We start from the raw sequence: 24,495 nt of genomic DNA on the forward strand, positions 1-24,495 counted from the left end.
ATTTTTAATAAAGCAAAATTGGTATCCTTCTGCTATAACATAATTACACAACATAGTTTTTATTGAGCTGGATCTTTAAATCTCATACCAAGTACGGTGTTTCGGTTCTTCCAGTTTATTGACTCATTAAAAATGGCATGAACTTAAATTGTGGGTTCACTTTCATTCTCATCTTCTAAAACATTGTTGGTATCCTCCTACCCCCGCCCCCCTCCCTTCTTCATGAGCATATAGTTTATTCAATAGTTCAACAATACATGTTCTACTCATAGTCACTACTTCCTCATTAAAATCCACTGTCACATCCCTAAGGTCACCTATGCCATCAAACCCACTATGAATAAAAGAATCATTGTCATCATATTCTCTTTCAAACTCAAAAAAAATCTTGTAATCCATCATCAGCATGATCGCATAAACGAAAATTTGGCCATTAGTTCTATTTGCATTAAAAATGAAAGTTGCATAATCCACATTATTCGCAATAAGCCTAATTTCAGTCAAAAGGGGAGCACATGGCTCACAATAGTACAACTTCTTACAATCTATTTTCATGAAACGTTCAAGAAAAGTAGCACACTTTACATGTGTCATACCAGAAAAATCATGATCTGCAAAGATGAATTTCATATCATTATTATAAGAGAATGGTCAGCGAATAAACAACCTATTAAAGTTGAGTTCTACCAGAGGACATATCCCAATGGGATTCGAGGCTAACATTGCTACTACTTGCGGCTACTTCACTTCTTCTATATAGGACTTGAAAACCATAGATATGTGTAAAGGTTTTGGAGTAATGAAAAGGGACGACGAAGACTAGCTACCTTAACTTTCTCTCATTAACACTGATACTTACATAACATTACTAATGTGGCCTTCGAATTTATTTGTAATCCTATTTCAAATTAACACGTAAACAAAGTAACCGACTCATCCACTTGCATTGCTCAAAATGGCATAATTGATAGGTAGTTTGAAAGTTTAAGGACCAATTGCGAAAAATAAATAAATAAACAAATAAACCTTAGTGACCAATTCGGGATAAAGCCAAAATTTTATTATGCTATAGTGTCATTTTCCATTTTATAATTACTAAATTTCTTTCATACATATCCAATGACCACTTTATATCGTTACAATCATTCCACTTAGGGAGGTGCAAAAAACGAAAAGTATTTACTGATCATTGTTTTTGATCACTAAGTCTCCAATATATTAACCATTATCTTATTAAGTTTAATGTTGTGAACATTATTTTTGGTAACTAATACCAATAATGACCATACAAAGAATTTTTTTTAAATTTAATTTTATGGTTTAGTAACTGTTTAGCGATGATCGTCATAGTATTAGTCATTAAATTTGTAGTTTTACCAAAATTTTGTAACAACTTAATATATGATGAGTAGATGATGTTTTAGTGACCGGAATTCGGTTCATGACTAAAGAATGGTCACTGATAAGGACGTGTTCAACAAAATTATTTGTTAGTGGGTAACTTGTAGCTTATAGCATTATATTAAACACTACATGAAGTAGCATTTGGATTTGGAGCGTTTTGTTTAAACTAAACGCTAGTAGCTTGTGGTGTCGAAAAAGGCTTTCTGTTCAAAACGCTAGAAGCTAAAAGCTCTCAAATGGTCCGAAACCTTCCGTGCCGAACACGCCCAAAAAATTTTCTTCTTGTGACAATTCTTAATTATAACAAGAGAAATCAAGCCGTGATGGATATGAAAGTTCCAAGAAACAGTTGTTTTGATAGATAAAATATTAGATAACATCATTATTAACAAAATAAGAAGACCCAATATTAATAACAAATTAAGAAAAACAAACAACTTGTAGGTAGCGAGACATATTTATACATTGGCATGTGATGCGAATAATGGCTCACTTGACTGCAAGCATCTGCAAGATAAAACAGAAAAATTAGAATCAAGATGCGTATACAAAAAGAGACAACAATAAATAAGATATAATGCAATGTTAGTGTTTTTCGATAATCAAACAAAAAAATGACCTATTCACATAGACACTTGAGTGACTAACCCAATATGAATGTTATCCAAACACAACATTGAGAACTAAAAAATCATAGTATATACAATCTTACTAAAATATGACTTTAAATTAACCTTTTGATACTTTTATAATTCCTTTCAACTAGGTTGAACAACAAAAGAACTAGATCTCAAGCTAGAAAAAAATTTTAAACCACCTTTGACTGAAACAGTTTCTTGATGCAGCTAATTAAGGAAGAAATGGAATTAATTCGTATGTATACGAATTCAAATTAATTCATCCTAATATACATCAACAATTCTCGTGATCACATATATGCAAGAGTACGAATATTTAACATAGTTTCTTGTGGGACTTACATGTCACTGCTACTGAAAATGATAGACGAAGCCGGTTTCTCAGGTGAGATGCTGAACAATTGGTTAACTATGTATACACATAGAGTAATGCTGTGAAAAGGTTCAAATTAAACATTAGCCATATATATTAATTTACCGCATTAGATGCAATTGAATTTAAAATTATGATTATATCCAACGTGTAAGATCAAAAATAAGATCATTGATTGCAACTACTTTAGGCCAAATATATAGTGTTCTATTTTCATTCGCAACACAATATGCATCTATTACAGCATGCATAAAGAACTGCATACTTTGCATGCCCTTAAGATGCATATGTGATACACCAAGCATGACACATAGCGAGGATAAATAAGTTATCATATATCACCTAAGCAGCCTTCATTAGCAAAGTGTTTTATCAATGCAAGTGAGAAATAAGAAATTTACTTGGATCGAATAATTAATACTAACCTCCCAAAACATAAAAGTGAAATTATCCATAAGGAAGCTATTAGCCAACTTGATTCTTTGTATGCTATCCACACCTGAAAAGCTACATTCCATTATTCTTGTTATAGAAAAAAAGTGGTACAAGAAGCACCGAATTCTTATTTTTTGAAATCTAGGTTCATTTTAAATGCATCAAAATCCGTAAAAGGATAATTCTGAATTATGAATTATAAAATTTAATCGCAACCGAATGAGAGTCAAATATACTGAATATATATAGACGTACCGCAAACATCACAGCATGGATATAGAGGTCTGCCATATTTGCTAAAAAACACCTGTTTTCATTTATTAATTATTAATGTCACTTTACATTGTATGTGAAGGAGAAAATGTAAATAAAGATTGAAATAGAAGGATGTTTATGTACTTTGTGAATGGATCAGCATATGAGCCAGATATATCTTTAATAAGAGTGTAAATTAAAGCTCCCATCGTCAAAAATGCTAGTGCAGAATAGATTGCTCTTACAGTTACAACAGGGATTCTCGAGGTGTTTTCCCTAAGCAAAATATTAAAATATATTGAAAACACATCGTAAATATCGTAACAATTTGTTTGATACGGTTCATGCAATCAGTTATAAAAATCAAAGAGAAAACGAGTCAAACCCACTTATGTAAAGCGTAACATAAGAAAGCAAGTAAAAGGTGATTTACCTTGTTAATTAAATTGAAAAGATAGCATAGAGAAAGAAATAATTAGAGAAAACGAAGAATATAAATTTTGATGGTCAGGAATATGGATCTTTTATTATTACCTTTTATGATGTCTCACTAACACAAAATATAATGGATTTGTCGAAGATTCTTCACGTGATAACTTGAAGAACTGAAGAAGGATGTATCCAATGCTAAGAAGGCTGTGTAGAAGGTAAGAAAATATGACTAACTCTGACAAGTACTATACGTACAAAGGTTGTAATATATGTAACAGTTCTACCATGTATGCTTGAACAGAGAAACAAAATATTATCGTGTTTATTAGGGTTATTGGCAGTTTGGGACACAAAAATATTTGCTCCAACAAGCCTAGTTGCAGACTTATCAGTGAACATAAGAAAAATTATTTTTAGTTAATACTTGAAAAATATTAAATCGAAGCTTCTACTAATTACTTCTAAAAGATAGAGAAATAAGAAAAAGAATGATTCAAATTTTGATTGCAAAGGGATCAAGAAACAACAAACATCATGTGCAAATGATGTCCAACATAGGTGGGTGGATGCACGGGTTTAATATCTATGTCGGGTGGAGGTGATAGGTTCAATCATTGTAGTTCTTAAAAAGTGTCACACTACAAGGGTTGAGTTTGTCCGGTAACAAACCTTGAACTCGGATGCTTGCTGAAATATTGCGAGTAGGTTTTCATTTAATGGTTTGCTGTTTTCGAAAAAAAAAAAAAAACAAACAAACAAACAAACAAAATTTTTCCTATTATTATAGTTTAAATTGGTATGGATAGTTGAGGGGCATCGTCATGCAGGATTACAAAGTTGCTTCCAATTATAGTTTAAATTGGTATGGATAGTATGCAGGATTAGAAACTTGCACTAATATATAGATCATCAATTAGAGCATCTTGTGTAAACTTTAAGTTATTGATGCCACATACAAGTGGGAGATGATCTAATAATAGCTAGTCTTTTTGACAAACTTAACATTTATATACATATTAATATTTAGTTCCTAATGCACACTAATTTAACCCTATTGGATCACTTTTATTTTTTTATTTTTTATTCTATATCTTTCTCATATATAATAATACGTGTTGTTTCTTCCTTCTATCTCCCGCTTCTCTAATTAGGTACGGACAACATATAATCCATCACCGCGTCAATTCATCGATAACCTCACCTTCACCGTTATTGCTTCCTTTTGATCCAAAAACCTTCTCTCTATTCTTCCAATTTCTTGGGTCCATGTGCAACATCTTCCTCTTCCGTTTTCATCCTGTTTCTCTCTAATATGCTTTGTACCTACATGGACCAGGATTTCATACCATTTCAAGGTTACTATTCTTTAATCCGTATGCACACACTTATCTGATGTTTTTGTGGTCACGGATGGCCAACCATCTCTTTATATTGCAAAACGGGAGGCAACCACCACAGTCTACAAAGTTATAACATTTTCTAAAAATACAGGTTTTACCAATTTTAATGAGTTCCTTTCGGTTTTAGTGGTCGATTATCACGTAATCACCTTAGTTTTTTATTGTTTGTAGGCGGGCACCACCTATGTTGCATGTATCGGCCTTAAATCATATTGGTAGACCACCATGATTCAGTATTTTTTGTTTTTGGGAAACCTTCTCACACAATCGCCCTAAGGCAGGAAACCAACAATAGTCAGGCATCGAATGTTCAACTAGAGGCGATTTACTGGTGTATGTTTGTTTTCTGATATACAATTTTTGGGCAAAGGGACAGAGACAGACGAGTGGATTATTTCGTGCTCATTAAAGCTTCAATTGCTACCATTTACAGTTCTATCCACCCTGCTATTCTGCCATCCAAATAAGGAGGTAGACTCTACCTCACTCTCAGCACCACTGTTTGTGGCTTTCACCATCGTTTTTAGTGAATTGGTTGAACACTAACTTCCCCTTTTTAATGGATTGTCTTCTGCTTCTTTGATTTAAATAAAGCTCGTATAAAACTCCTTACTTGATTTGTTTCTTTTGCAAGTTTTAAAGAATTTGAAGAGGACAAGGGAGAATAATTGAATGAGTTATTGCTCAGATGGAAGAAAATTAGGGTCGGTGCAATCAAACAACCCAAAAACGTATCCGTTTGAAACCTTAGAATTTTTTTTCTTAAGAGAGGTAGACTAATGAAGCTTATTATAATGTCTTCTAAATGTTTGATAAAATGACACGATGTCTTCTAAAAAATTTTATTTAATGCAAAAAATGGTTGATCAGATGCATAGGAAGTTCACATTTAATGGAGGTTGTGTTTATGTGAGAAAACCATTTTTTTTGGGATTTTAGAGAAATTGCTTCCGACTCCTGAATTAAGATCAGATCAAATAGTAACATACTTTACTATTACTACCAAGATGCGCAACGTACTTTACTACCAATAATATAAATGATTTAACATACATGAATAAAGACTTTCTTTTTTAGATTATCTAAATGTGTGTAAATGACCATTTACCCATATGTCCAATATTTTAGGCTATTTTATATTTGCATTTATAATTTAGAAATAACCTAAATATTTTTTGGATAGCCCGTTTTACTTTATAGCTTAATTAGAAATTATTCTCTTTAGAATAACAATTTTTGGTAAGCTTGACAGATTATCAGAAACCCAAGAGTCATTCGATGAAGACGATTGGACCAAATTTGATTACTCATGGCTGACTATGAGGTTAGGAAGAGAATAGAAGAATATATATTCTTTAAATCTTAGTTTTGTGATTTTTTTTGCAACTACAACTGATATAATTAAAAAAACATTTAGTTTCTTTAGGGTACATGTATTTTTTCAACAACTTTGACACACAAATCTCATCTGATGAACTTCTTTTGTATTTAAACTTTTACATAGACATGGCCTTAAAGAGGCTTGAAGGGTGCAAAACATTAGTTTAACGGACAAACCTTCTATCCCACGAGAAAACAACGAAAAAATTTCCCGACCCCTAGCAACGCGAGCGCACACCCTCTAGTTTATAAGAAAATGAAGTTTAAACATGAGATCTCTGTATATATAAAATCAGTTATGCAAGTAACTTTGTTTGTCAGGAGACATGATCACACATGTTACTATAGGCACCCCTCCATTAATTATGAAATTTTTTAGATCTAGTGTTCTCAATAAGAAAATTATGGAAAAATATTTTTATGTGAAAACCGAGTTCTTGTTGGCCTATATATGATGGCAAGATGCTAAAGGCATGTTTATTTCCTGTTGACATCAGGAGGCCTTCATTGTGCGTGAAGCTTCTTGGAGGAGTTGTCTTTAGGGACACCAATTTTATTAGCGAATTTGTCAAGATGAGAGCTACCAACATTGTTGAGATGATGGTTGCTTCCATATTTGGGCGACCCATAGAGTTTCTAATTCAATTTTGTATGAGTATTGCAAAACTTTTCTTTCGCTTGAAGGTGTGTCAGCCTATACACATGAAAGAGGCTGATTTTTCCTTTGACAAAGGGTTACGCGAATCGAATGAGGACTTAGTGGTTTGTGGAGGTCCCTATTTCAGATACATCCATTGGACACTTACTCCGTTACCCATTTAGTGTGATGATTTGGGGTTGTACTCTATTGTAAAGGCTTCCTCATAGACTTGTGTGGCCTCTCTCAAACCAAGGTGATAGGAGTTAGTGATTTGTGGAGGTCCCTTTAAACTTATATGGATTCTTAAATGTTTTTTCCCTACATTTGTTGTCAAGGTCAATCTCTCAAACCAAGGTGATAGGAGTTCGTCTTATTAACTTGGACATCAAGGATATGGTTTCATCGATGAAACGTGGCATTGGTTCTTTCCCTATTGACTTTCTTGGTGTCCCAGTTGGTGCAAGCATGTTTGAAAAGCCAAATTACACACCCATATTTAGGATATTCCACATAAATAGATCAACAAGAAAAGTTAACAGCCTTTTTGTTGGAAGTAAACTTGTGCTTTGTAAAGCCATACTTAACTGCCTTACATCAACCTCTTCTCTCTCTCTCTCTCTCTGACTCTTAGGAATGAGAAGAGCTTTGATACTACTTGTCATGAATAAACGAGAAAGTACAAACATATAAATACATATTATTTAACGTGATGCAATCATTGTGACCTACTTTCAAACTGTAGGAGGGAATATTCTTATTCACGATCTTACACAGACTAACAATAAAATCAAGACAGAAAAAGAACCTCTCAAAGACTCTTTAAGGAACATTTGAAGACGACTATAAATCCTAGTTGACAATCCCTATTTATAGATTGGAGATTATACACAGAACCCTAATGGCCACACTCATCCAATCATTGGTCCAACTGGATGTAAAAGACTCAAAAGACATCATATAGCTACTTCTAGAACCTTCAACATGAGATAATATGCATGGCCACCTATCATGTACTGTTGGGTCAAGATTATGGATTATACTTTACATTTACAGGCAATTGTATTTTTCTGTAATGTTTTATGAGTTTACGGTCAGGTTTACGGCCAGGGAGGTGTTTACGGCCATAAACAGGTTTATGGCCGTAAACCCATTTTTAGCCCATGTTTCTCATATATATATATATATATATATATATATATATATATATATATATATATATATATATATATATATATATATATAGGGTGAGGGGTGTGAAGAAGGAATGAAATAGTAGAGAGAGAAAGGAGCATGTGTGTGTGTGTGAATCTCATGTAAAGGAGCATCATTCCATTCTATTCAATACATTAAATATTCAAGTTATTGTTCTCTTCTTCTCTTCTATTTTGATATGGAATCATCCGTTTGATTGAGATTCTGCACCATCAAACGGATCTGATTGATACACAAGCAGATCAGGGACTTACAAGTGGTATCAGAGCTTGGATTTTATCAGTCAATTTTGTTAGATCTGGAGCTTATCTGATCTTATTTTGGAAGGATTCTTGCGTTTTTTCATAGAACTTGGCAAATTATGGGGGGTTTGTTCTTCACGTTTTTTTTATAAAAATGAGTTTTTGATCGAGTTTTGGAGCAAAAAGGGGTGGAAAACGTTGTTTTTCACGTAATCGCCGGAGTTTACGGTCGTCGGAGTTTGCGGCGGGAGTTTACGGTCGCCGGAGTTTATGGTCGGCGGTTTGCGGGCGGCGGCAGTTATGGCTCGAACATCTGCGGCTCGGCTTGGTGGATTACGGCTCGGTGGACGGCTTGGTGGATAGCTTGGTGGCTTTCAGCTCAGTAGCAACACCCATCTAAAAAATTACAAACGCATTGAGGGTGTCGGAGATCGAACACGGGTCTCCTCCAAACTCAATAGGCGCCCCTTCCAACTCATCTAGGCTACGAGATGATATCCTCCTTCCGTTTTCAATTCTTAAAGATTCGCTCTCTCGGTTCCTCTTTTGCAAATTTAACACTTTTAACCCTAAAATTCAATTTCTTTCAATTTTAAATTCTTTTTGCTTCCACAAATTTTAGCTTTTAATTTTTTAAATTTCTAAATGGAATTTTGACTTAAAATTTTGACTTTGACTTTTAAGTTTGACCTTGACTTTAGACTTTGACTTTCTGGTTCAACCTTCAAATTTTTAAATTTAGCTTTTTGGTTTGACTTTTTAAGTCTGATTTTGGCTTCTAGTTGTGCTTTTTAATGGCTTTTGAGGTCTACAAGGGAACTGAATACATGAAAAAGAGTCATCAGGATATGTTAAGACAAAAGTTCAATATGTTCAATTATATCCCTGGAGAAACCCTGGAAGCTCAATTGCAGCGACTTACTACAATTACTACCGAGATTAATATAGCTAGGATCTTCTTAACTAAATATGAGATAAACAAAAAGCTACTGAATTCACTTCCGAAATCGTGGGATATAAACGTGGTTGTCATCAATAAGACAAAAGATCTCAATCGTCTTAGTCTTGTTGTTGTAACTGAAGAACTTGACGCTTTGAAGTGTGGAAAAACAATGAGTTCCGCACACATCCCGGTCAATGAAGTTTCATGTACTCCATCTTGTGAAGATACGATTAAAATTCTTCGTGAACATAATGATTTGCTAAAAAGGGAAGTCGAAGACCTAAAATACAAAGGATATCAACTTAGGAATGGACAAAAACCCCTGAAGGCTGAATTAGAAGCAAAAACCAGAGACTTTAGGAAGCTTCAGGAAGATTATAGCAATAAATGTGAAAATTATGACTATGTTAAGAAACAACTTGCCGAATTAACTGTTGAGCTTGACACATTAAAAATCAAATTTGTAACTGCAGATTTTGATTTTAGAAAATTTGATGTGTCAAGCGAAGTAGTTGCGAACATGATAGACCATTGTTTGCAATTTAAAAATAAACAGCAAAAAGTTATATGGTGTGATAGTGTTCTTCCACCTTCCAATCATAACTACACATCCATCCCTATGACACACGAAGAAATTGACAGGGAGGCACTTCTTCAATATGGAAAACCAGCTGGATTTGTGTCAGGAGGTATTTAGGTTGAAAATACTAATGCTTCAACTTCATGTGCGGGTAACGTAGCAGAGGATGAGAACAAGGAGAACACCATTGAACAAACCAACATCTCCTGGAGCTCAAAATATGTTGCTTCGAACTCAACGGCTTCAGATCAACCTACTGTTGAGAAATACAGGCCACCAATTCCAGTGAAACAGAGTGTCTATTGTAATTGTGCTTGTGGGAACAATAAGGGACAAGGCAATGATACGCCACCAGGGGCAGGAAGAAACAACTTCACAGTGAAGAAAAAGACATGTTTTCACTGTGGATCACCAAGACACATTGTCAGAGATTGTCCTAATCGCGCATACGTTCCCTACTATGCAAAGGTTGGCAGAACGCACCAAGTAGGAGATACTTCAAAAGAAACCCTTCCATGTCACAATCGCGCAATAGTGATAGGAACGCATAGAAGGCCAAGAATCAAACTTCCAAGGTCAAGAATCCAAATCCAAAAGGCAAGAAGGGAATGCCAGCCAAGAAGTCCAATCCAAGAGATGCTCATGTGAAGCCATGATCGGTTAGGTCAAAATCATCTCGGAAGCCGACTTCGAGTTCAAAATCAAGTGTCGAGGCACCCATCGGATCGAAAAAGAAATGGGTCAAACCCAACTACAAATAGGTTCCAAAGGTTCAGTCTCCCAAATCACCTAATGACTCTAATATTTCTACATCTTATGTTTGTGATAAACAGGACATGTCATGGGAGAATGTTCCTTGCAAAGATGACAAAGGTCGACCCAGTTTCAAAATGGATTGGGTTCCAAAGACCAACTGATCCCACTCTGTGTCAGAGCAGCTATGGAGGCATATCATCATACTTCGGTTTGTTGGAAGTGGCTGTTCAAGGAACATGATACCGGACATCACTCAATTGTACAACATTCAGACTTTTATTTGAGATTATGTGTCCTTTTTCGGGAAAGGAGGAAAGGAAGAAATCACAAATGGGGTTAGTGCTTAATGACATGAAGAATTTTCGGATATGTTCTGAGATTATGCGTGCTATTCTCGGACCTTCTGGATGCAAAATCAATCGGTGAATTATGATTTGCATTTCTTCTCTATACTCCTAAGTTTATCTTACTCTGATTCGTTTTAAAGACAATTTTTCATTTTCTTAATAGTTTTCCGTTAGTAGTTATTGTTGGGAACTGATATGAAGAAAGTGATAACAGGTAGTCTAAAACATGTGTAAAGGACTAAATCTTAATTTTCTAGACTCTATGATCAATGTGCTGGTAGGCACGAAGGATTTGAAAGTGTGGATTTAGATAGGATTGTTTGGACTAACCATACGACGCTCGGGTAGATTGAGCAGTGAGATAAACATGGGTAGCTACAGGATACACTAAATTAATACGCATCTAGAACAGTGGTTTGAATTTTCCTTGATGTACGGACTTATGTCCTTAATTCTGGTTCTGATAGGACGACTGGGGGGTTCTGATAAAGTAGGTCTGTAGGAAATTATTTGCTTGCTTTCTATCTGTTGGTCATATGTTGCTTCCTCTGTGTGATCGAAAGATCCGACTTGGAATGCAACATATGCAACTCTATTTCTACACACCTTCTTATCTATGAAACTACTTCTATCTGTTAGCCATATGTTATCCCCTCTGCGTGATCGGAAGATGCGACTTGGGACACAACATATGCAACATTGTACCTCTCAATCCCTCTATCCTAGTTAGCCATATGTTGTCCCCTCTGCGTGATTGAAATATATCCGACCTGGGACACAACATATGCACCTATTTCTAAATCTGACTTCCTCCTTAATAATTCTCTATTCACCTAAAGTAAGGAGTCCTTAGGAAGTTGTTGATAACCAAGGTATATCAGGAAGTGGGGAACACGTTCTAGTGCAACTAAAATTGAACCATTTAGAGGTTGTCTGTAGATCTCGCTGCTTAATTTAAGTGGACAACAATACCCGTGGTCATTGTCAGTTAAATGTTATATTTGAAAAAAAAAAATTTCAATATCATTCATGCTTAAATTGACCACAATACCGACGATTGACCAAATATATTCATGAAGGTGAAGATACTGATAAACAAAGTTAATACTATCTCACAACTTTGATCTCAAATATTTTTGTTTTTGATAAATTTGTTCTTAGTTTTCCTCTATGCACAAATTTAGGGGGGGGGGGGGGGGGGAATTAAAAGTTCAAAAATAAATAAATAAATAAATAAAACAAAAAAATTAAAAAACTAAAATTAAGAATAAAAATCAAACAAAAATTAAAAAAATTAAAAATCCAAAAATAGTGTTATTTCTCTTTTATTTCTTGTTCAGAAAATTTAGAAAATCCAAAAATATTTTTTTTTCGGTTTTAATTTTTAATTTTTCCAGAAAATATGAAAATTCCAAAAAATATTGTGTTCTAAGTTTTCTTTTAGTTTTGTTGTCTTGAAAAGTGAATTCATGTGTAGATGAGACTCATGGAGACTATATCGAGATTTTCTGAGTCGAAGCTTCATCCGTGATCATCAAAGAATTCTCATTCCAACGAGTAAGAAATGAAGATTATTCTTTCAACATTCAATCCTTCTACCCTAGAAGCTAGGTGAAGTTGTAATTTAATATTATGTGACGGATTGCATTGAAGCCTCCTCAAACAGTCTACTGCTATCTATGAACTTGCTAAAGTGATCTAGAAGATTTGTTCTCTCTAACATTCTCTCTGAAGATTCTCAAACTGAAGGCCCTATCTTTCAAAATCTTTTCAAGAAGCCTCCTCACCCAATGTGCGTTCTATGTCAAATTCTGAAGAAAATCCCAACTGCTCAAGATGAATTCATTCATTGATGATTCACCATGTTCATCTTGAAGTTGTGAAGAATTTTTGAAGATTAATGCTGAAGCCAAGCTCTCGATGAAGATTGAGAAGAAAAGCCAGCTACTTTTTAGGGGGAGCTTGTTGGGTCAATTAGAAAAGAAAGCTATAAACCAAGGGGGAGATTGTTGGGTCAAGATTATGGTTTATACTTTGCTTTTCTAGGCAATTGGATTTTTCTGTAGTGTTTTATGAGTTTACGGTCACGTTTACGGCCAGGGAGGTGTTTACGGCCGTAAACAAGTTTACGACCGTAAACCAATTTTCAGGCCATGTTTCTCATGGATATATATAGGGTGAAGGGTGCAAGGAAGGAACAAAATAGCAGAGAGAAAAAGGAGCTTATGTTTGTGTGTGTGTACGAATCTCATGTAAAGGAGCATCATTCCAATCTATTCAATACATTGAAGATTCAAGTTATTCTTCTCTTCTTCTCTTTTATTTTGATATGGTATTATCTGTTTGATTGGGATTCTGCACCATCAAACGGATCTGATTGATATACAAGCAGATCAGGGACTTACATGTACCTAGGAGCGCATTCACTCTACTTGTGAATCTCTATCCTCAACATCTTCTTTCTAGCTACCAAATCCTATATCTCAAACTCCATTTTTCAGTAGTGCCTTCATGATATTAAATACAACCATATTCTTGGTTGTAGAGAGAATATCATCCATGTATAGCAACATATATATATATATATATATGTGTGTGTGTGTGTATGTGTGTGTGTGTAAGAACCTTGAGACAATTCCTTCGAGTAAATAAAATTATGAAATTGTTTTCAAATGTATCCATACAAATTCATAAACAAATCAAATTTCATGTACCATTTTCCAAGAGACTACTTCAAAGTATAAAGAGATTTCTTCAGCAAACATACAAGATCTATGTTTAATCAAGGAACACTTTTTTTTAAACATGTATATTACCTCATATAGACTACGACGAATAAATGCATTTTTATATCAAGTTGCTCAATCTCATTATCAAGTGTACTTACCATGGCCTAAAGAACCTGAATCGTATGTGTTTCATGACATATGAGAATATATTGTAATAGTCAATTTTTTCTTTCTATAACAACCCTTTTTCCTCCAACCTCTCTTTGAACCTAACTAGTTCAACTCCAGAAATACTTTCCTTTCAATTAAATACCCTTTTCACCCCACTATTTTTTTCTGCTTCTGATAATGGGACAAGTACCCATCTTTCATTCTTCTCCAATGATTATTTCTTCGTTTATTACCATTAACCAGTTTGTTTCTTCTTTACTTTCTACAACCTCTATATAAGATTGAGGCTCATCAAGATCAACATATTCTCCACCCCACTAGTCTTCTTTTAGCTATAGTTTATGCCTCATCTTCTTTCTTGAAGTCAACATCACTAAACTCTTTTTCGTTTTGTTTTTGATAGGATTCTTCTTGTCTAGGATGTTCTCTATCAGTTTGTTGTTTCTACATTTATCAAAACTATCTCTAGGATTTATGTTACAAACTCTATGTTTAGGCTAGCACCCTGATCATGTTTCCCAACAAGACTTATACTATCTCCTCTATGGTTAGTCATAGAATATTCGTCAAAGGTCACATCTCTTCTAATAATAAATTTCAGAGTCCTTCTTTCTTCTCTACACCACATATGATAACTTTTCGCTTTAACACCATATCCTAGAAACATACACTTCATTATCATCGCCTCTAGTTTTACCATTATTAACATGAGTGTAAATAGGAGATCCTGTGACATCCCCAAAATCACGGCTAGAAAAGACCGATTTTGTTTATGCTTTATGAAAATCAGAGTACTTCATTTTATAAAAAGGTTGCGGAATTTGTTCCCAGAAAAACACGATAAATACGTTATTAAAACATTTTCGAAGAAACGTATTTTTATTCATCTTAAAACGTTTGGGATGTCATCGTTAATACATAAACATAAGCATAAACAGAACTTACAATTATTTACACTAGTGATCTACATCTCTTTAAATCTCTCAGTGTAATGTCACTTCATATCGCCACCTGTGATGTAAATAAACTGAGTGGGTCAGGTTGGGAAACCTGGTGAGTACATAGGGTTTTCAACCCACAATAATATAATTGTTATGTTCAATCAGCAAACAATTAACCCAATTACCCATCCCCGTTATCTTCTTTACTCCTAAGAGTCATCTATCCTGCATTCGTTTATTCCAGAGTCCCTTACTTCCAGGGTTATAGGACTGGCACTAAATCCATAGCTGCCGATGTTCGTTCATAAAGCACTAATTCCATAGCTGCTATAGTCTATTCATCGGGTACTAAATCCATAGCTACCAGTCTTTATCTAATAGGTACTAAGTCCATAGCTACCAATGTTCAACAGGTACTAAGTCCATAGCTACCAATTCCTACAGGTACTAAATCCTTAGCTACCAGCGTCTAACTAATAGGTACTAAGTCCATAGCTACCAATTCCCAACAGGTACTAAATCCATAGCTACCAACGTCTAACAGGTACTAAGTCCATAGCTACCGGTGTTTGTCCCATAAGCACTAAGTCTATAGCTGCCAATGTATACTCACGTCATCTTCTATCTCTCATCATTCATCTACCCATCATCATACCCAACATATTCGTATATATAAAATAAGTATACAGTTTAAATCCTTTAAAACATGTATAAAACGTTCATCCAGCATAGACAGCAAGTATTTAGATAATATGCACACATAGCACGTAGTTTATATAAAATACTTCATATCTATGTGTAAGATGAAAGGGACTATGCACTCACAACACGTAAATTATATAATAAATACTTCATATCTATGTGTAAGATGAAAGGGACCATGTACTCACCTGATATGTGGTGACTCAACACTTCGACAGCGCTTCGATACTCTCAAAACAACTTTCCTTCGATAAAACCTAGTATCAACACCACTAGGGTTTAGTCTACCGATATCCACGACAAATTAATAGTCTGACTATTATTATTATTATATAAGCGTTAAATAACACTCAATATAACTCATAATAATATCCCAAATAATTATTTTCAGGTTCTAATAATGTTACTATAATTAATTAGAAGCTATATTAAAACTAGCGTAGGCGTAGCTCACTTACAGCGGGTTTTTCGCAAAACCGAGCTTCACTGGAGCAGCGTTTCCCGAGCCGAAAGACCCTTTTTCTCGGGACTCCGGGAGCCTCGGGGCTTCCTTCGGGTGCTAGGGGTTTACCTAAGCTTTTAGGGGGGTTAGGGGGCTAGAGAGAGAGTCTAGAGAGAGAAAGAATAGTTTAGGAAGGTGTGAAGAATGAGGGAACCCAGCACCTCTATTTATAGGGGTGCTGACTGGTCTACTCGCCTAGTAGGGGGGACCTACTCGCCGAGTTGGTCCATGTGGTGGCCTTCTGGTGGTGCCACGTGTCCAATTATGGTGGTGCCACGTCACCCCCTATCGTGTATCAGCCCTCAAACTTAGAAAAATCATAACTTTCGCATACGAGCTCCATTTTCGACGTTCTTTATATCCACGCGTAGGTAAAATCAATATCTACAACTTTCGTTTAGACTTCGTCGGCTAATTCTCGATCGATCTCAAATTTAACAGTAGGAGGCGTTTAGACTGTTAAATGACCGCGAAGAGTTCATAACTCCTTCACACGGACTCCGTTTTCGTATGTCTTTTTACCGTTTAGTTCCTATTAATGAGACCTTCAACTCTCATTTAGGTCGCGTAATCCAAAAACCGCTCGAACTAAAATTCGAGTTTCGGGTTGTATACTGCTAAGCCGAATCTTAGAAAAATCATAACTTCCTCATACGAAGTCAGATTTGGGCGTTCTTTTTATCGACGGTCTTAGTTTAACATATTATAAGAATTTAATTTAGATCACTAAGGCTAAAAAGTCCTCCATCATAAATTCACTATTTACGCTTCCCGGTGCCGTGCCGGTTCCGTCGCGAAACTTCGACGGGCCATAACTTCTTCGTTATAACTCGGATTTCGGCATTCTTTATATGTACGGAAACCTTGTGACATATTCTACAACTTGGTTAAGATTATTTATTCTAAATAATCTTTTGTTGAAAAGTCATTTTCGACCCCTATTGCCTCTAAATTGACTAGCCCGGATCTACGGGCGTTACAGATCCAAATATCCGCAAAACATAATTATTAGAGGGTTTCCTGAGCCATACTTTTTGAGGAGTTTTTAATTTGATTATAGTTGATACAAATTTATTCACCAACTACTAAGAAGTATTGACTACTTCAACCCATAATTTTTTTGATAACTCAACAAATAATTGTATGCATCTTGCATACTGTATCAGTGTTTGGTTCATTCGTTCCACTATTCCATTTTGTGGTAATGTGTGTTGTATAATCCGAAGCCTTATAACTTTGTTTTGTAGAAGTTTTCAAATTGTTTATTGTACAAATCCAAAATCTTATATGTTCTTACATTCTTTACTTGTTTCAATGTCCTTTTTTCAACCCTACTCATCCACTCCTTGAGCTTTCCAAACACTTCATCTTTTTTTTCATCAAGAAATACACCCACGCCTTCCTTAAGTAATGATCAATGAACGTGAAAAAGTACAAGCATCCACCACGAGATTTCACGACAGAGTGAACCGATAAATCTGAATGAGCATTAACTTACATTGCTTCCCTTTGATGCAAGCTTCATCAAATTTTATTTTTCCAGTTACTTTTCACTCATGTGACCCAATCTTTGATGACATAACTTTGTCTTACTATGACCCTTCTATAAGAATTGAAATACAACCACCGCTCCTCTAAATGTGATGCATACCACAAATAAATTCCAAGATGCAACTTTCCCTTCAGAACCATAAAAGAACCTTTCGAATTATCTAGTTATCCTCACCAGAATGCTTTAGTCGATGCTTGGCTAAAGGCCATAAATAAATAAGGTTATTTCAAATATCAGGAACATACCACCAATTAGGTTATCAAACCATACCATCATTCATTTTATAATAGCACCATGCAACCACCCTTAACACAATGTGTCCTGTCATCACCCATTTTCAGCGTTCCATTGGAGTCTTTGAAATATTCAAACCAATCACATTTATTGGTTATATGGTGAGATGCAACTGAGCCTAAGATCCAATCATATATAGAACTAGCCATTCATATAGCCAAATTATCACCTATGTCTCCATCTTCTAAACTCTCTTGAATAAGAATAACAATGTTATTACTGTTTAATTCAGCCTTGAAATTCCCCTTGTTTTCCCTACGGAAAATCTCTTACATAGTGCCTATTTTTTCGTAGTTGTAACATATAATATTAAACAGAGCTTAGATTTGGAACTTGATTTTCCCTTGTTTCCTCCACCTCTGTCTGTTATTCTTTCCCTGATTGTGAAAAGCTAAAACTGAAAACATCATCACTAAAAGAAAGTTTTCATTTCAAATCTTTATATGGAAAATAATCATTAACATTATTCTTATTAGTTTTTGTCCTACCATACAATATGGTATCAACAAAATCCGCATAATAATTTGGTAATGAACATAATAGAATGAGAGCTTGATCTTCATCTTCAATCTTTGGGTCTACTCTTGTTAGAATTTGCATGTCCACCTTCCATGAAACTAAGAGTGCATTCACTCTACATAAGGGCACATTCTCCCTGATTGAAGTACATCCAACAAAGTCTGGAGTACATTATGGAGATCTCGTGCATCCATAGTAGCCTATTCTCCATTAGCACATTCTTCTGCATTGTATTCATGAAGGCCAAGAGCACATTCAATAATAATTGGAGCGCATTTGGCTGATTCCTTAAGCGTATTATGATTTCTCTAGCGTATTTTCTTATATAGTATTTTTGAAACATTGAGCATTTCCAAATGCTCCATTATGTTTTCTAATGTAGTATCGCGTATTTGAGGTCATCAATGCTTAAGTTACATTTAAACCTCTCTTTTAAAAGCATGGTGTGAGTTATTGATTTCCTTAAGAGTATTACATTCAATTTTTTTAGGGGGGGGTGGGGGGTCATGGTGGTTCTAATAACCCTTTCAAGGGTAATTTAGACATATGGAAATGATTTAATTTTCAACAGCACTATAATAAACAACAATGTATTCGTAGGTGAGGGGGATCAATATTATTTAGACTACGTAGAGAGGAATAAAAGGAACTTATTATCTAGAACAATTAGTGTATTTACTCACTTCGAGAATGCATGAAATGTTTATAATTCAAGCATTTTGCTAGCTTTTGTTTTAATAAATTCTTTTTTTTGGAAACAACAAATATATGTGTGTGTGTGTGTATATATATACATACATAAAGCCACTCAATTAGCAGGTTACTAAAACGAGGGCACATGTACAAAGAAAGAAGTCTGAAATAGAAATAGAATAAGAAACATAACAAAAAGGAGAGAGCCTCTATTCTATCCACCTACATTTCTCCTCCTTAGTCTGAACTTTAACCTTGAGAAGGTCTGTGAGATCACCTCATCTGCAGGATTAGTGTGAATCCCTTTAAACCTCTTGTTGTTTCTAGCTAACCATATGAACCATAAAAGTCCATATATCACCACAGTTACTCTAACTCTCTTTTTTGGGCAGTTACCCTATGTTGCTGTGAAGTTAAGAAAGTCATTAACATCATCAAATTAAGAATTAGGAATTCCATACCAATTTAAGATCCATTTTCGAGCCTCCATAGCAACATCACATTGAATCAGCAAGTGATCACTAGACTGTAGATTATGGACACTCAAAACTCACACTAAGAATAACACTTGTGTTTGTTTATTACTCAACTGTGATGGCAGAAAGAAGAAAAGGAGTTTTCTACACACGTGAATTAACTAGGCATCGTATAGAAAAATAATGACAAAAGAAACTCATATATTATTCATATTTGAGAAGGGCTATACATAGCCTTCTAAACACCCAACACCCACGTGAGGCATGAAACTAGCAATACTACTCTACCTAAAGACTAGAAACAACTATGACCCATTCCTTCAACTCCAAATAGTTCGGTCAAACTAGTGTACTATTTCTAAATAATAAACTAAAGCATAAAATGTAAAACCATTAATACTTATTTATTCAATATCAAGATTATACCCAACATTTACCCCCTTAATCTTGATGCTCTTGACTCATTTCTTTATCATATCAAAGCCGGTTCTTCCTCTTCAATCAAATTAGCTTCATTTTCTTTGTCTTTCCATTTGGTGCACTCATTTGCAAAGTGTCCAAATGCTCCACAGTCATAACATCTAAGCCCACTCTTATCACCTCGACCCGAGCCTCTTCCACGTCCTCTTTCACCTCTACCGAATCCTCTTCCCCGACCTGTTCCTCGTCCATATTGCCTATCATCATGCTCATCATTGGTTAATAAAAGTTGTCCTTGTTGTCCTTGTTCTTCATATCTTTCATCATGGCTTTTGAGTCTTTCTTCGTATGCTTTGAGTCTTCCCACTGCTTCTTCAAAGGACATGGTTTCAATCTCCGAGTATTGCTCGATGGAGGCAATGATTGGTAAATATTTCTTTGGGGCTGAATTGAGAAGCTTTCTCACCACCACTTCTTCTTCAAGGCTTGAACCAAGACTTTTAAATTTTGCCATTATGCCACTTATCTTTCCCGAAAAATCATTAATTGTCTCGTTTTCTTTCATTTTTAGCATCTCCAACTCACTCCTAAGAGTTTGCAAACGTGCCTTTTGGACTCGATCGGCTCCTAAATATCGAACCCGAATTGATTCCCAAACATCTTTTGCATCTTCATGTTTAGAGACCTGTAACAGAATATCTTCTGGTAGAGTTTGAAAGATAATGGCTTTGGTGGTGTGGTTCTTCTTTGCTTCCACATTTCCTCCGGGATCCACCGAGTCCCATAAACCGTAGGCCTTAAGCACTGTTTCAACCATAATTGACCACGAAGTGTAGTTCGTTTCAGTTAGTTTAGGACACTGAAGTGGTACCTGAACTTGCTCACGGATAGTTCTTGCGTTTGTTGACATTTCTTGCTAAACTTTTTGAGTTCCACAACGATCTTGATCTTGTTCAAGCTTCTTATCTTCTTGCTTCTTGCTAACTCCTTTCTTTTCTTGCTACTGCTTTCTTGCTGCTTGCACTAGCTTTCTTGCTGCTTGCACTTGCTTTCTTGCTTAATGATTCTTGTTGGTTGCACTTGCTTTCTTGCTTAATGATTCTTGCTGCTTGCACTTGCTTTCTTGCTTGCTAACATATAGAAATTTTCTGCTGCTGCTTCGTTCTTCTGACCATTAAACTGGATCAGCCTTGCTGCTTGCTATCATCCTCTTGATCTGATTACATAAGGTTGCAATCGGTCATCTCTCTATCTTGCTACTAACCAGGTACAAGCATGGTGCTCTGATACCAAATGTAGATTATGGACCCTGAAAACTCACACTAAGAATAACACTTGTGTTTGTTTATTACTCAACTGTGATGATAGAAAGAAGAAAAGGAGTTTTCTGCACAAGTGAATTAACTAGGCATCGTATAGAAAAATAATGACAAAAGAAACTCATATATTATTCATATTTGAGAAGGGCTATATAAAGCCTTCTAAACACCCAACACCCACGTGAGGCATGAAACTAGCAATACTACTATACCTAAAGACTAGGAACAATTATGACCCCTTCCTTCAACTCCAAATAGTTCGGTCAAACTAGTGTACTATTTCTAAATAATACACTAAAGCATAAAATGTAAAACCATAAATACTTATTTATTCAATATCAAGATTATACCCAACATAGACTCCTAAGCCATATTGCAGAGAGAGCACATATTTGATTGAACTTTGACTCCTCTTACTTCCAGATTTGCCACCACTAATATTTTGTTCAGAGCTTCCCTCCGGATAAAGCATCTGATTTTTAGTGGGATTACATTTGCCTAACATATCTTGCTACCTGTACAAGGATTGATGTTGGACTCTATTATGTTGCGCGTAGTACAAGCTGTATAAAGACTACCTGCACTTAGATTGAATCGAAAACCATTTTGTGTTGGTTGTGTATTAACCCCTTGAAGCATATCACATAGATTTGTCAGATCAAACATGACCTCATCTTCTATAATTTGTGACTTCCAACGCCAACAGATTCCTGATGAGACTATTATGTCAGACACCAAACATAGTTTGTGGTTTCCAATTCATATAATCTGGGAAATCTCTCCTACAATGTTAAGGACCCACACTAACGGTCTCTCCAGATAGAATCGTTACATTGGAACCAGGTACAAGTGTAAATAGCTCATAATAATTTATATCGAATACATGAAGAGCTTTGATGGCTTTAGCAATGTTGCTCCACACCCCACATATGGATGTTTTTGCTATTGTAGTAACCAGTTTTCATGACAAATTATGTATACTTTTTATGCAAATTTTCCATAAACCATCACTCTTTGCATTGAGTTTCCACCACCATTTTTGTGATCAATGTTGCGTTTATGAGCTTTTAACGATCGAACTCCTAGTCCTCCATCCTTTTTTGGTGCCACAACTTTAGACCATAAAAACCCAATGAATCCAAGAGTGGGACTCACTACTGCTCCAAAGGAATTTCCTTCTCATTTTCTCAAGTTAATCAATTATACTATTTGGCGCCTTGAAAAGAGAGAAGTAATAAGTCGGAAGACTATTTGGTACTTACTTGATAAGTGTTAGTCTGCCACCTAATGATAGGATTTTAGCATTCCAAATAGAAAGCCTCGACTGTAATTTGTCAATTATCGGTCTCCAACTCCTTTTTAATGCCATATTTGCACCAACAGGTATTCCAATATAACTAAAAGAGAATGAACCTTGAATACACCCCATCACCCGTGCTTGACTGTATCTCCGATTGCATCATACCAATGCGAAATAATCGTGACTTGTGAAAGTTTACTTTCAAACCGGAGCAAATCTAAAAGCATTTTACAATTCTAGCCAGATTCTTTATGTCGTTTTCACACTATTTTCCCACTAATATCGCATCATCATAAAATAAGTGAGATAAAGTTGGTCCATTGTGTGGTAGAGTAATACCTTGGATGATGAATATTTTATGGGCACTTTTCAGGGTAATGTTAAGTCCCTCCATAGCAATGATGAAAAGGAAAGATGAGAGTGGGTTACCTTGTTATATCCCTTTGGTGATAGGAAACTCTTCGGTAGAAGAACCATTGACTAATACCGAAGCTCTGTCTGATTTGAGAAAACCTTGAATCCACCCACACCACTTACAATTGAATCCCATTTGCTCCATAATTGAATCCAAGTAATTCGAGTTTAATGATTCAAATGCTTTCTCAAAATCAACCATTAATACAAAGATTTTTCTTTTTCTTTTTTGGCTCATGAACACACTTCTCTTATTATTAATGGACCTTCTAGGATATGTCTACCTTCAATATAAGCAGATTGTATTTCATCCACCACCGATCCCACCACAAGTTTTAGTCTTGAATCAAGTATCTTGGACATAATTTTGTACAAGCTTCCAATGAGGTTTATGGGTCTGTAATCCCCAAGGTTTAACAGATCTTTTGTTTTAGGAATGAGGGTTATGAAGGAGGAGTTTTACCCATTAGCAAATATGCCACAAGACTTAAAGTAGGATACAAATCAAATAATATCAGCTTTCATCACATACCATTTATTTTTTATGAATTTGAATGTGTAACCATCTAAACCATGGGATTTGTCACCACAACAATCCTATATAGCTTGCTTTATTTCCTCATGGGAAATTGGTGCATCAAGGAGCTCTCTTTGAGTCATAGATAACACCTTGAAATCACGACTGATGAGTTTTGGTCTCCTCAGCCATCTTTCGTGAAATTTGTTACCAAAAAATATGTGAACCTCCTTTTTGATTTTTGTAGGTTTTGTCTTCCATACTTCATTGATTACTAGACCATGTAATCTATGTTTTCTGTTCTTGCATTTAATGGTGTTATGGAAAAGGCGTGTGTTTTCATCACCATCAACAAGCCACCGGATTTCAACCTTCTGCTTGATATCCAATTTTGCAAACTTCTCCGGTTCAACAATCTTGGATTTACTATCTCTTCTTTCAGATAATCCGCCTCTGACTGTTTTCTTAATTCAGCAACCTCCATAAATTTTTTATGTTCAAAATGAGGTAAAACCAACCTCCATAAGTTTAAAGGTCATTTAATCAATGAAATCCACCCAAATTAATGCATGTCCATTAGTTTATATTAAGTGCAAAAAATGATTCTAAATAACTTAAAAAATCAATAATCGAAAAAAAAAAAATTTACCTTCCCAAAATAAATAGCGAGCCAGTGAAAATAGTTGTCTTGATCCAGTCTGATTCTTTGTAGAAAAACCACGACTAAAATAACCAACATAAAACAAAATGTTAGTTTATATATTTGATTAAAACAATTGTTGTAGAAATATATTGTGTTGTATACAATGACGGATCTAAAAAGAAACCTAACTGACGTCATATATATATATATATATATATATATATATATATATATATATATATATATATATATATATATATATATAT

At 35.1% G+C, this 24,495-nt stretch overlaps 1 protein-coding gene across 4 annotated transcripts in view; it reads right to left on the minus strand.

Annotated features, from left to right (window-relative positions):
- Positions 1-1,740: 1,740 nt before the first annotated feature.
- Positions 1,741-24,495, minus strand: part of LOC145040349 (uncharacterized) — a 47,343-nt gene continuing 24,588 nt past the window's right edge. The window contains exons 3-10 of one of the 4 annotated variants that reach the window (XM_078988294.1): positions 24,236-24,309; positions 15,769-15,837; positions 3,640-3,741; positions 3,250-3,381; positions 3,106-3,157; positions 2,841-2,914; positions 2,385-2,474; positions 1,741-1,911 (exon numbers count right to left, since the gene is read on the minus strand). In XM_078988294.1, coding sequence (XP_078844420.1) covers positions 1,863-1,911; positions 2,385-2,474; positions 2,841-2,914; positions 3,106-3,157; positions 3,250-3,381; positions 3,640-3,741; positions 15,769-15,837; positions 24,236-24,309 — 642 coding nt within the window. In that variant the 3' untranslated portion in view covers positions 1,741-1,862. Of the gene's footprint in view, positions 1,912-2,384; positions 2,475-2,840; positions 2,915-3,105; positions 3,158-3,249; positions 3,382-3,639; positions 3,742-15,768; positions 15,838-19,800; positions 21,359-24,235; positions 24,310-24,495 lie in introns of those variants that run through there. The other 3 variants (XM_078988296.1, XM_078988301.1, XM_078988291.1) reach the window with 3 other exon arrangements.

Source organism: Lactuca saligna, chromosome 1, assembly GCF_052625555.1.
Source record: "Lactuca saligna cultivar CGN05327 chromosome 1, ASM5262555v1, whole genome shotgun sequence".
Lineage (NCBI taxonomy): Eukaryota > Viridiplantae > Streptophyta > Magnoliopsida > Asterales > Asteraceae > Lactuca > Lactuca saligna.